The sequence below is a fragment of the Ranitomeya imitator genome, chromosome 9, assembly GCF_032444005.1.
Source record: "Ranitomeya imitator isolate aRanImi1 chromosome 9, aRanImi1.pri, whole genome shotgun sequence".
In the NCBI taxonomy this organism is placed as follows: domain Eukaryota; kingdom Metazoa; phylum Chordata; class Amphibia; order Anura; family Dendrobatidae; genus Ranitomeya; species Ranitomeya imitator.
The window spans coordinates 105,368,135-105,380,317 of NC_091290.1; the positions used below are offsets into that span (position 1 = coordinate 105,368,135).

The 12,183-nt window shown below is 47.5% G+C and overlaps 1 protein-coding gene across 1 annotated transcript in view; it reads left to right on the forward strand.

Annotated features, from left to right (window-relative positions):
- Positions 1-12,183, forward strand: part of ATP6V0D1 (ATPase H+ transporting V0 subunit d1) — an 86,913-nt gene that overhangs the window by 32,205 nt on the left and 42,525 nt on the right. The window contains exon 2 of the mRNA XM_069740517.1: positions 4,721-4,892. Coding sequence (XP_069596618.1) covers positions 4,721-4,892 — 172 coding nt within the window. The remainder of the gene's footprint in view (positions 1-4,720; positions 4,893-12,183) is intronic.

Sequence of the window (12,183 nt, forward strand, 5' to 3'; positions counted from 1 at the left end):
GTCAACATGTCACCTGTAATAGGGCCTTGAAACATGATTATTGATATTAGCCAAACCGGGGATATCCATCTGTAGACAGCTGTTTGAGGTTCTTGCCCTTTCTCATTAGAGAGCAGGGCCCTAGCTTGAAATGCCTTTGAAGCAGCTCTGAAGGGTGCAGAGGAGATCCAGTTGAAGTTTGGCTTTTTGTCTGAAAGTTAAGGTCCACCATACATATGACATGGGTTTTGCTAAATGATGCTTTTCGACTGGCGTTTCTGTACACGAGCGCTTGTTAGACCATCTCCCTCTTACATGTAAGTGCTAGTAAAGCCACCTCCCCCATACGTGGAAGTGCTGGTTAGGCCGCCTCACCCGTCCGTGATGGCGCTGGTTAGGCCGCCTCACCCGTCCGTGGCAGCGCTGGTTAGGCCGCCTCACCCGTCCGTGGCGGCGCTGGTTAGGCCGCCTCCCCTGTCCATGGCGACGTGGGTTAGGCCGCCTCTCCCGTCTGTGACGGCGCTGGTTAGGCCGCCTCATTTACGGGAATGCTTGTTAGACCATATCCCTCATACACAGGAGAGCTGGCTTGGCCGCCTCTCCCACGTATGGGAGCCCTCACTCGGCCGCTTCTCCCACGTGTGGGAGCCCTCACTCGGCCGCTTCTCCCACGTGTGGGAGCCCTCACTCGGCCGCTTCTCCCACGTGTGGGAGCCCTCACTCGGCCGCTTCTCCCACGTGTGGGAGCCCTCGCTCGGCCGCTTCTCCCACGCATGGGAGCCCTCGCTCGGCCGCCTCTTCCAGGCATGGGAGCCCTCACTCGGCCGCTTCTCCCACGCATGGGAGCCCTCACTCGGCCGCTTCTCCCACGCATGGGAGCCCTCACTCGGCCGCCTCTCCCACGCATGGGAGCCCTCGCTCGGCCGCCTCTCCCAGGCATGGGAGCCCTCGCTCGGCTGCTTCTCCCACGTATGGGAGCCCTCACTCGGCCGCCCCTCCCACGCATGGGAGCCCTCGCTCGGCCGCCTCTCCCACGCATGGGAGCCCTCGCTCACTACACCAAATGCTCCTGTGTTGTTTGAGAGCAGCTATACATCTTATCCCGTAGAATAAAAAGAACGTCAGGTTGAAATCAGACGTGCCGGATCCTTAACTCCCCTGGCAATCGGTTGTCGGGGCTAAACCCATTAGACAGTTTATATCAGCAGAGATTGATGTAATTTGATGGGGGTCTTACCACACCCTTGTGTCCTGGGGGAATAGGAATGCCCGCTTAGTTGTCAATCAGGAGGATAGGCTGCGTCTTGCAAGGTCTAGAAATTGCACAAAATTGCCTTCTGAGCAGTTTTTTTCCCCTCTCGGCTGAGGCTGTGTTAATTGTGTGTCCTGTTAGGAGTAGACGTGTGTAAACTTTTGACACTTCCACTTGATGAGCTGTCATCACGGCATTATTTGGCTACGCTTCCCAGGTCTAACGCTCCCGTTTCTTAAGTTTTCCGAGACCAGATCCTTTGGACGTTTCTCGCCTGACATCTGGTGCAACTGACGTGAGATTGCTGACCTCCTCTCTCCATCACTTTCCCTCGGGGAGTGAAGCCTGTTCAAACTAAGAACATTTTGTTCCAGGCTTTTTTTCCCATGCTACCTCCAATGCTGAAAAGCATGGCTTCTAGGAGCGGGGTATGGTTTATATTACGCAGTGACATACGCTGTCGTATAATGACATGTATCATGGCCTTTTATTTCCTTTTGTTGGTAACACTTATTTCCTATGTTTCTTTCTGCAAAATCCTGACACCAGACACAGGTTCTCTGTGTCAGTTCAGCTGGAAATAACATAGAATTCACAATCTTAAAATGGTTGTCCACTTATTTAAGGGATGCGGAAAGTTGCCAGGCACTGCTGAGCCACTCCTATTAGTGATTCATTAAGATTACTGTTACACTGATGCCAGGTGCTGCATCAATTTAAAAGTAGTGGAGCAGCCCTTTAAATGACCTCCGGATCTATGCAGCTAGCAGTGCTGTTGTCTGTGGCACCTTGTAAGATCCTCACTATTAATTTCTCTTCTTGGTTCCCATGGTTGTTTTATTCAGTAATTTTCCGTTAATAAGTGCTGTTTGCAGATGACATACCTGTTCCTTGATAAGTATCAAGAAAGAATGCAATTAATAGTCACCCGTGTATGAACGAGACAAGATCTGCCTCATTAACTTGTAGAAATCAGCCAGGCAATTCCATCTCCTTGTAATGGTCCATCGAGGAATATTTTGTATATATTTCTAGCGTTCTAGGCCCAGCGTCTGATTGTATTTCAGTAGACGTGCGCGGTGGAGCCAGTGTTGCGTGCCAACCGGTTTGATATTAATCTTTCCTAGAACTTCGTTTGCGTTTAATTATTCTTGCCGCTTGTTTGCAAACATCACTGATCATCTTGTGCCATCTAGACGGGGCCATCTGATCTGTACAGGGTCTGTCCAATATCTTATATGTGATTCATGGTATTATACTGTCTTGAAAAATTATTCATACCCCATAAACTTTTCCACACTTTTTTTCACGTTACATCCACAAACTTTACATGTCATTACTTTGTAGGACCGTCTTTAGTGCTGTAATACTTCTGGGGTCTGTCCCTACCTGCTTTGCTCTTCTGGAGGTGACATTTTTGTCCATTCATTGCACTCTCGCTCTAGCTCAGGAGATTGGATGGAGGTGTCTGTGAACAGCAATTGGTTTGGACTTTGTGCCATTCACACACATGAATATGCTTTGATCATCCAAATTATCATCCATTGTGGCTCTGGCAGTATATTTAGGGTCGTTGTCCTGCTGGTAGGTGAACCTACGCCCCAGTCTCTGGTCTTGTGCATTCTCTTAACAGGTTTTCCTCCAGGATAGCCTTTTATTTAGCTCCATCTTCACATCAACTATGAGCAGCTTCCCTGTCCCTGCTGAAGAAAAGCATCCCCACAGCATGATGCTGCCACCACCATGCTTGATGATGAGGATGGTGTTTTCACGTTGATGTGCAGTGAGGAGTTTCTGACTGTACTGCCTCCTTCCCATATATGCCGCTATCTTTCTGCCAAATAGAATTCCCACATCGGGCCATCCAAATAAGGAAAAGAATATCTAATCCATCAGAACAGATTAGATTTCATTGCTCTACCTTTACATGATCCGAATCTGCATTGTAAACAGGCGGCCGATCACACTGCTCTCGTTTGTTGGGTGATGGGATCAGGCGCCCGCTTGTCGAGTGTTGGGAGCAGGCGCCCGCTTGCCAGGTGTTGGGATCAGGCGCCCGCTTGGCGGGTGATGGGAGCACCCGCTCGCCTGTCGGGTAAGGAGATGAGGGGTCAGTTGTCCGCTTGTCGGGTGGAATTATCTTTTTGTTTGCTTAAGATCATCGTTCTAAGCAGCTCATCAGCTTGTGGAAGCGGTCAATGCACTGCTGAGCACAACTGCGGGCTGAAGCCACCCTTACACTTTTTATAGCTATAGGAACAATGGTTCACTGGTTAGTTCAGCCGGCAGCAATCACCCACGTCCCAATTCTTTGTTCTGTATCAGGGAGCCATTGTCAGACATCTCTGGCTGTGGCTTATCTCTAAAAGACCTGCCGTCAAAGATTGCACTTGCTGGATACATATCTGCCCCGGCATCATCTGTCAGGAGCCCCCGTACATTAAACTGTTGACTGATCCCATAAATATCAATGGGTTCAGCTGACGTTCATCCGTGCCATATGACGTGTAATAAAAACCAAACCAGAATCTCAGTTTACGGACACGTATTTCAAGGTGTTGCTCCTCCTCAGTGACGCGGTCGGCCAGTGGGCGTGTCCGACTAGAGGGTGTGGCATCGCTCCATACAGGTATATGAGCGAGGCCACACCCACTGGCCGGGAGTATGTATAACGCATACATACCCTCAGGTCCCGGGTCGGAAAACGGCGCTGCGAGGATTCTTAAGTCTGTAGCTACGCAGTGTGACTGCAGACTGATTGATTTGAACCGGACAACCCTTTATGTAAAGCAGTCATCTTTAGCCTGCCATGCACATTAGATGGCTGTTGTCTGAACAATGTTTCGGCCGACTTTTGGCCATCAGCCATCTTTCCCGACTCTCCCATCCATGGGAGCACTTGTTCGGCTTTTTGTGGATTTGTCTCGAGTTTGCTGCAGATTTCCACCTTTTCACTGCACTTGTCCAGGAGGCAGCGGATTTCTCTAAGAAGATATATTACAACATTTTTATTTTTACATTTTCTCCTGTAATATTGATTATGGAAATGGAAAAATTACAATGGCGGTTACTCTTTTTGATCTGTGGCCACTGCAGACTTGTCCTTTATAGTAAATACTTGTATAACTCATATTTTCTAGAACAATGCATGGTGCTTTTCCTCTGTTAATCTTCCTAGAAATGTAAGAATAATTGACAACTGGGTGTTACCAACCGCTTGTCCGAGGCGTGTGTCCCTACGGAGTCTGGTTATAAAAGCACTGATGGGGTGGGGTATATATGGACACCACCAACTAATAACACTCAGTTGTCACCTTCTTTATACGTTCCTGGTGGGAATATCCAGGATTGCAGAATGCTGCGCTCCGAGATCCGACGCACCGGAATGATTATTTCATTGGGAATATGGCTCGTTACTGAAGAAAACATGGCAGGAATGTAGTGACGGACTCTCTGTGATGTGCCTTTCTCCTCTGTTCTGTCCTGCAGATCTCAAGCTCCATCTTCAGAGTACAGACTATGGGACATTTCTGGCTAATGAAGCCTCGCCACTGGCGGTCTCTGTTATTGACGACAAGCTGAAGGAAAAGATGGTGGTCGAGTTCAGACACATGAGGAATCAGTCCTACGAGCCTCTTGCCAGTTTCCTAGATTTCATCACGTAAGTCTACAGCTATTTTTCTGATGTTGAATATTTCATGTTGTGAATTGATAACCCCAAGTCAATGAATCTTCAGAGATATCGGTGTCTCCAGTCGGGAGGTAAAAGTGATGGTGACTCATTGTCGTCCGATATGGTGCAAATAAAAGTGAGCACTAGAGAGGACTCCTAAAGAAAGAACGGTTTTTAGGTGGTGGCCACAGACAACTGCTCTCTTGTGTCTTCACAACTGATATTCTCTAGTTTAGCGTTTTGTTCTTGTCCATGTCACTAATGGCAGCGTGAGGCGGTTCCTGGAGGCCATTGAGGTTGCACAGGTAGTCCAGCTCCGCCAGGATGGTACATCTTTACATGCCAACACAAGAAGGTTTGTTGTGTTTCCCAGCAAAGTCTCAAGAGTATGATACAGATACCAAAATACAAGGAGAACAGGACAGGGCTGTAGAAGGGCATCAACCCAAAACTAAGATCCTTATTTCCTTCTTTGCGTGAAGAGGAACCGGTTGGGCAGAGCTTGAGTCCTACAAAATGAGCTCCTGCGTGCTACTGGTGTGCTTCTGACCAAACTTTCAAAAATTACTCCATGATTGCCTGAAGACCTATAATGAGACCTGTACTCATAGCCTTGCTTTGTACCTCTTGATTGAACGCTAGAATTCACAGGTCAGCCATTAGTGCCCCAATCTCTTCACAGATGACTGCAGGTTCACGCTGAGCACGTGTGACAGTCGTGAAGCCGTGCCTCATCATCCAGCATGACTTCTTTGGAAGTGGGTCAGTGATGGTCTGAGCAGTGGGTCCATCTAAGGTTGCACTAACCTTCATGTGATGATCAGTGAAACCCTGGTGGAGAAATAATGGCAGGTCTCATGTGGCCTAAGTATGTAGGCAGGTTCTGGATGATGAAGGCGTTGATGCCACTGACTGGCTCTGTACTTTTCCCAGACGTAAATCCTTGGAGAACCTTTGGGACATTGTGTGCCAGTGCATCTAACACCGCCAAGTGTCACAAGTCATTGTATGAGCTCACTGATAGCCTAATCCTGGTGCTGGAGGAGGTTCTCCAGGACTCCACCCCACATCTCATCAGGACCATGCCTAGACGTTGTTAGAAGTGTATACAGGCACGCGGGGGCCACACACTACAGAATCAAATTATGACTTACATGTTGAAATTTACAATAAATTGGCTCCACCTGTCATTTTCCTTTGATTTTTGGGGTGATTTGGAAACCAACCTTCAGTTGGTTGATTGTTTTTGGCTTCCGTTGATTGCCTTCAACAAATTACACTATTTTTATCGAGGACGATTTTTAACTTTAATTTTTTGCATTGACCGGCAGGAACGAGGCTCCTCTTTTTCTGCAGCCCCATTGGATAAAAATTGAACGGCCTTTCAGCATCTGATCTTCCGCTATTTTTTTGTAGCTAGAATAAAAGTGCCCAGTTGGGGATAAAAATTCTCTTTTGTGCTGATAAATTCTGGTCCCAGCAGTCAGACCATCACCAATCAGTAAATTATCACCTAGCCAACAGATTATAATTTATTTTCATCGGACAATCCCTCTAATTATAAAAAAACAAATCTCTTCAGAATAATGTAAAGTACCAACTGAAGTCATCCTTGCCCTACCTATTCTGTGCTGCTCCCGTTCTAAACATTTCCCCTTCCCCCAGCTGGTCTCTTTATTTCTTGCAGCCAATCACTGGCCACAGAAATGAGCAACTCATCCCCTCTGCAGCCAGTGATTGGCTGCAGCTCTCACATGTTTGTCCAGGGAACGCAGAGAAGTACAGCACTATGGAAAGTGTAGGAATGAGAGAGAAGGGGGAATCAATAAAGTGACATTTACTTATTTACATACCGTATTTTTCAGTCTATAGGATGCACTTTTTTCCTCCAAAAATATAGAGGAAAAAGGGGGGGGGGGGGGGGAGCGTCTTACAGTCCGGATACCGACTTTGGCTGTGGTGGGGAGACGGGGAAGTGGCATCTGCGGAGCAGCGGGTCACAGGAGGCAGGAGCTGACGTCTGCAGCTAACTCCTGTGCCCGCTGCTAGAGAGAAATGAATATTCACTGCATTCCACACCCATGGGCATGGAGCGCAATTCATATTCATTTCTCTTTAATAGCATTTTGGTATGATTCGCCCCCACCCACCTTCATCCTGGTATGCATGGCCCCATCAGAAAACATTAACAAAAAAAATAAAAAATTACACTTACCTTCCCGGCGCTCCCTCACAGCATGTTGTTCAGATGCCAGAGGCTGATTTATGCTTGTAAGCAGCGCATGGCAGGGACGTCATGCACTGCTCACAAGCAGAGCACAGCTGTCGGAATACTCACTGCTCCCAATGCCCGGACTGTGCGTGTAGAGAGTATTCATTGCTCTTCAGTAGCGTGCACAACGTCAGCCGGAGCCTTCCTGCAGCTGCCAGGCAGTCACGTTTGCCCCTACATACAAGAAATGAATATTCACCTCTCTCCACGCCCAGAGAGGTGAATATTCATTTCTCTTAAGTAGTGGCACACGTGACCGCCAGCAGCTGCAGGAAGGCTCCGGCTGACACTGAGGGGGCCTTGCACACCAGGATAGGGATGAGGGGGCCATGCACACCAGGATAGGGATGAGGGGGCCATGCACACCAAGATAGGGATGAGGAGGCATGCTTACCAGGATGGGGATGAGGAGCCACGTACACCAGGAATAGGGATGAGGAGGCCATGCACACCAGAAATGAATATTCACCTCTCTCCACGCCCAGAGAGGTGAATATTCATTTCTCTTAAGTAGTGGCACACGTGACCGCCAGCAGCTGCAGGAAGGCTCCGGCTGACACTGTGCACGCTACTGAAGAGCAATGAATACTCACTGCTCTTTTTCTTTTCTTTTTTCTGATGGGGCCATGCATACCAAGATGGAGGTGGAGGCCAATAATAAGGATGGGGCCATGTACACCAGGACTGGGATGGGGGCCAATCATACCAGAATAGGGATGGGGCCTGTTATGATCAGGTGACCTTGGAGCAACATGGAAACTTTCACTGGAGTAGGTGGTAACTATACTGACCGCAAACCCTGATCTTATCACCGCAACTAGAAGTAGCCGTGGGGTGTGCCTAACAAAACCTAGACACCTCGACACAGCCGAAGGACTAAATACCCCTATAGATGGAAATAGGAATTTCTACCTTGCCTCAGAGCAGAACCCCAAAGGATAGGCAGCCCCCCACAAATATTGACTGTGAGTAGTAGAGGAAAAGACACAAGCAGGCAGGAAACAGGATTTAGCAAATGAGGCACACACTAGCTAAATAGGAAAGGATAGGACAGGATACTAAGCGGTCAGTATTAAAAATCCTTCCAAAAATATCCACAGCAGAAAATACAAAAACTCCACCATCTAACTAAAGATGTGGAGCGTATATCTGCAACTCCAGAGAATCCAACAAGACTGAGAAAACACTGACACAGTCTAAGCTGGACAAGAGAAAAACAAATGAATAGCACAGAATATAAGCACAGTGCATGTGTGCCACAGAAACAAAACCAGACACTTATCTTTGCTGAATTGACAGCTGAGCAGGAGAAGCCAGAAAGTGATCCAACACTTCAGAAGAAACATTGACAACTGGCAAGGACTAATGAATCCTGCACACCTAAATATCCCAGTCAGAACTGCAATCAGCAGATACACCTGGCCAGGACTGCGACTCAGAGACAACTGCATTCCCACCTACAACCACTGGAGGGAACCCAAGAGCAGAATTCACAACAGGGGCCATGTATGCTAGGATAGGAGTGAGGGGGCCATGCACACCAGGATAGGTATGAGGGGGCCATGCACACCAGGATAGGGATGAGGGGGCCATGCACACCAGGATAGGGATGAGGGGGCCATGCACACCAGGATAGGGATGAGGGGGCCATGCACACCAGGATAGGGATGAGGGGGCCATGAACACCAGGATAGGGATGAGGGGGCCATGCATACCAGGATAGGGATGAGGGGGCCATGCACACCAGGATAGGGATGAGGGGGCCATGCATACCAGGATAGGGATGAGGGGGCCATGCATACCAGGATAGGGATGAGGGGGCCATGCATACCAGGATAGGGATGAGGGGGCCATGCACACCAGGATAGGGATGAGGGGGCCATGCACACCAGGATAGGGATGAGGGGGCCATGCATTCCAGGATAGGGATGATGGGGCCGTGCATACCAAGATAGGGATGAGGGGGACCATTCCTACCAGGATGGGGATGAGGGGGCCATGTGCATCAGGATAGGGATGAGGGGGCCATGATTACCACAATGGGGATGAGGGGACAGTATTTACCAGGATTGGGGACATTAAGTACAGAATTTACCACATTTTTTGCTTCAAATTTTTTATCTCCTAATTTCCTCCTCCAAAACCTAGGTGCGTCTTATGGTCTGAAAAATGTTTTTTTGTTTTTTTTAACACCACATTAATGTTTTTATACAGATTTGTGCCATTTCATAGACCCAGACAGGTGTTGCGCGTACTTCTGGTATCAGTGGTAATGGGCCTCAGTTTTCAGAACTGCAGTAGGAAAGTAGTAAACTCCTGTTTAGAGTCGCATTAGCCACAACGTCCCCTACACGCCTCTTGTGATGTGCACAGAATGCTACTAGTGGAGTGTGAAGACCGATGTCTTGTCCCCAGACTCTGTTATGTAAGTACATATGTAATCTGGATGCCTGAAATCCCAAGAGGGTCAAAGCCAACTGCTCCGGTGAAGGCTGGAGTAAATGATCTGCGTTTCCCACAGCTTGGCAGGCCCGTCCAGCTGGCAGGACTACAAGTTATTCACTGACAAACGTTTTATAGTCGTGGTTCATAATTAGCCGCAGTTTCACTGCGCTGCTCCCCACCGCCTGGCCGGGTGCGGAGAGTGTCCCGAGTAGTGAGCATCCTGCCAAGTGCTGTTTTAGTGTGTACTTTAAGCACAGATAGATCTACGTGTCCGGAGACATTTATGGCTTAGACAAACATTGTGAAAGCTTCTGGGAGCAAAGTTACAGGTGCGGACAGTGATAGAGTAATGCACACTGCGCTGCGAGGAACATGCTGTTCGTGTGTGCAGGGGCTTGGGTATCCCTAATAATGATCGATGAGCAGATCACTAAAAAGTTGGTCTCCTACTTAGTTATTAAGTCTCCTTGCAGATGTTGAATCCAGGACCCCAGCATTGCAAAGCTTCAGTGCAAACCACTGAGCCACCGTACTGCCCCAATCTGTGTACTCTTGATTAAACCTCCCAATTTAGTTTCTTATAATTATGGTTCCTAGTTGATAAGTTATTTACTTGGTGGATACTTTCATTGTTTGCCTTCTCTTAAAGGGAATTTGTCACTTACAGCGCTGCTTGCTGTAGTTTAGTGATAGTCTGCTGATAAAAAGTGATTTAATGAAAAGGACTAGTAAGTGTTGCCATGCAGTCCTACATTTTCATGACCTCTGTATAACCCCACCATAGATTGGCAGCTTTCTGCCTATGCACAGTGTATACAGAAAGCAGTCACCGTGGTGTGGGCGGGGTTATGCAGGGCTCCTCATTTAGCAAGCAGCCCAGTAAGTGACACATCGCTGGAATCAGGGTATCTACCCCTACATAATGCTGCTCTCAGATGGGCGAATTATTCCCTTTTAATAGCGGAGATCACTATTAAGTTTAGTTTTGTTCAGTGTGACTTTTGAGGTATATGGAAAACGTTTCCTTGTCTGTGCGGGCGATATGTTCCATTCCTATTTCCTTGAATGAGCTGGACGCTGTCACATGTATCTGTGGGGTTGATCTTCTTTTCTACTCCTGGATACCCAAGTCCAAACCTGTGTTGTCTTCAGTAACACTTGGCTATATCCACCACTGGAAAACCAGGCGGATCACATTGATATTGGATTCCATTGCGTTCCACCAACGTGTCCATTGATTTGTTTGGAGATATCCCGCTCACAGATTCCCTGTAAAGATGACCTTTCATTGTATTTTTTAATTTATACAGAGGCCCTCCTCCAATTGTTGCTGCTCCCCTGATTCTAGAACAGTTTTTCTTTTTCTTCTGTGCCCCTTTGTTCCAAAGTTACGCTCCTGGTAATAATAGGGCAAATTTTCCCTTCAACCAACCCTGCACATACCGCAGAGCTTTGTGGGCGTTTGCCTTTTCCCCTCTGATGCTGGCCAATCAGAACACAGAAACGCCCACAGAAGTTCTGCTGCACATGCCCAGTTAGTTCATGGGAATACTTGCATCTCTATTATGGGAGGGCATAACTTTGGAACGGAGGGGCATAGAAGAAAAAGAAAAACTGTTCCAGAATCAGTGGATCCGGACGAGTCGGAGGAGGCATTGAATTTATATATAAAAAAAATCCTGCAAAAACTCACCTTTTAGACATAATCCATTATTCATGGCAACAGCTGCCCGTGTAGAGACATAAAGGTAAGTGGCGGCCTGGCGTCAGGCTGAACACATAGTAGGAAGGTTTGTTGACCAGAGGCCATTTCCGTGCTAGTATCAATATTGCTTACTCATAAAACAGTGATTATAGGGATCAATGCTGTGTGTATAAAATACAACATCTGCTGACAGGTGCCCTTTAAATAGATGTAATTGCTGTTTTCCACTTGTCTTCCATCAGCCTTTTGTGCACGTATACCTCATTACAGGTTTTTACAATTTTGTTATTCCTGATGCCTGGAGACCTCGGACTGACGTGATAGTTACCGCTAAGCAGCAAGTGTCCTTAATGTCAGTGATCTCGGCTTTCCACGGCTTCGCCTGGTGATCTGCTGCTTTTACTGCTTGCTAACAGAAAGCAAAGCGCACAAATGGGTTTCTCAGTTCAGTTCTAGCACCTCATCTATCTAACAACTTCTCCTTATCCCAGGTTACTTGCCAAGGAAGATAATTAACGGTTTCGAGTTCCAAGCCCACAGGATTAAATGGTTCCAGACCACAGAAAGAAAAAGGGTTGGTTTTTGGCAGGATGGTAATGTGTTTGAAGAAAAGGTCTCCTGCTGCTCGGGGATTAGGACTTTTATGATCATTGGACCCAAGACCCAGGGTTCTGTGACTCTGAAATAAATGAAATCCTGTTTGGTGATAGATTTAATAAGACCACATGAGGGTTTCTCCGACCCCATCACTGTGAAATCATATGGTGTAATACCCTCATCCAAATCACCTACCTAGTATGTGTTCTTTCCAAAATCTGGGCATGCAATCAGCAGGACTGTGGAGTCGGTAAGCCAAA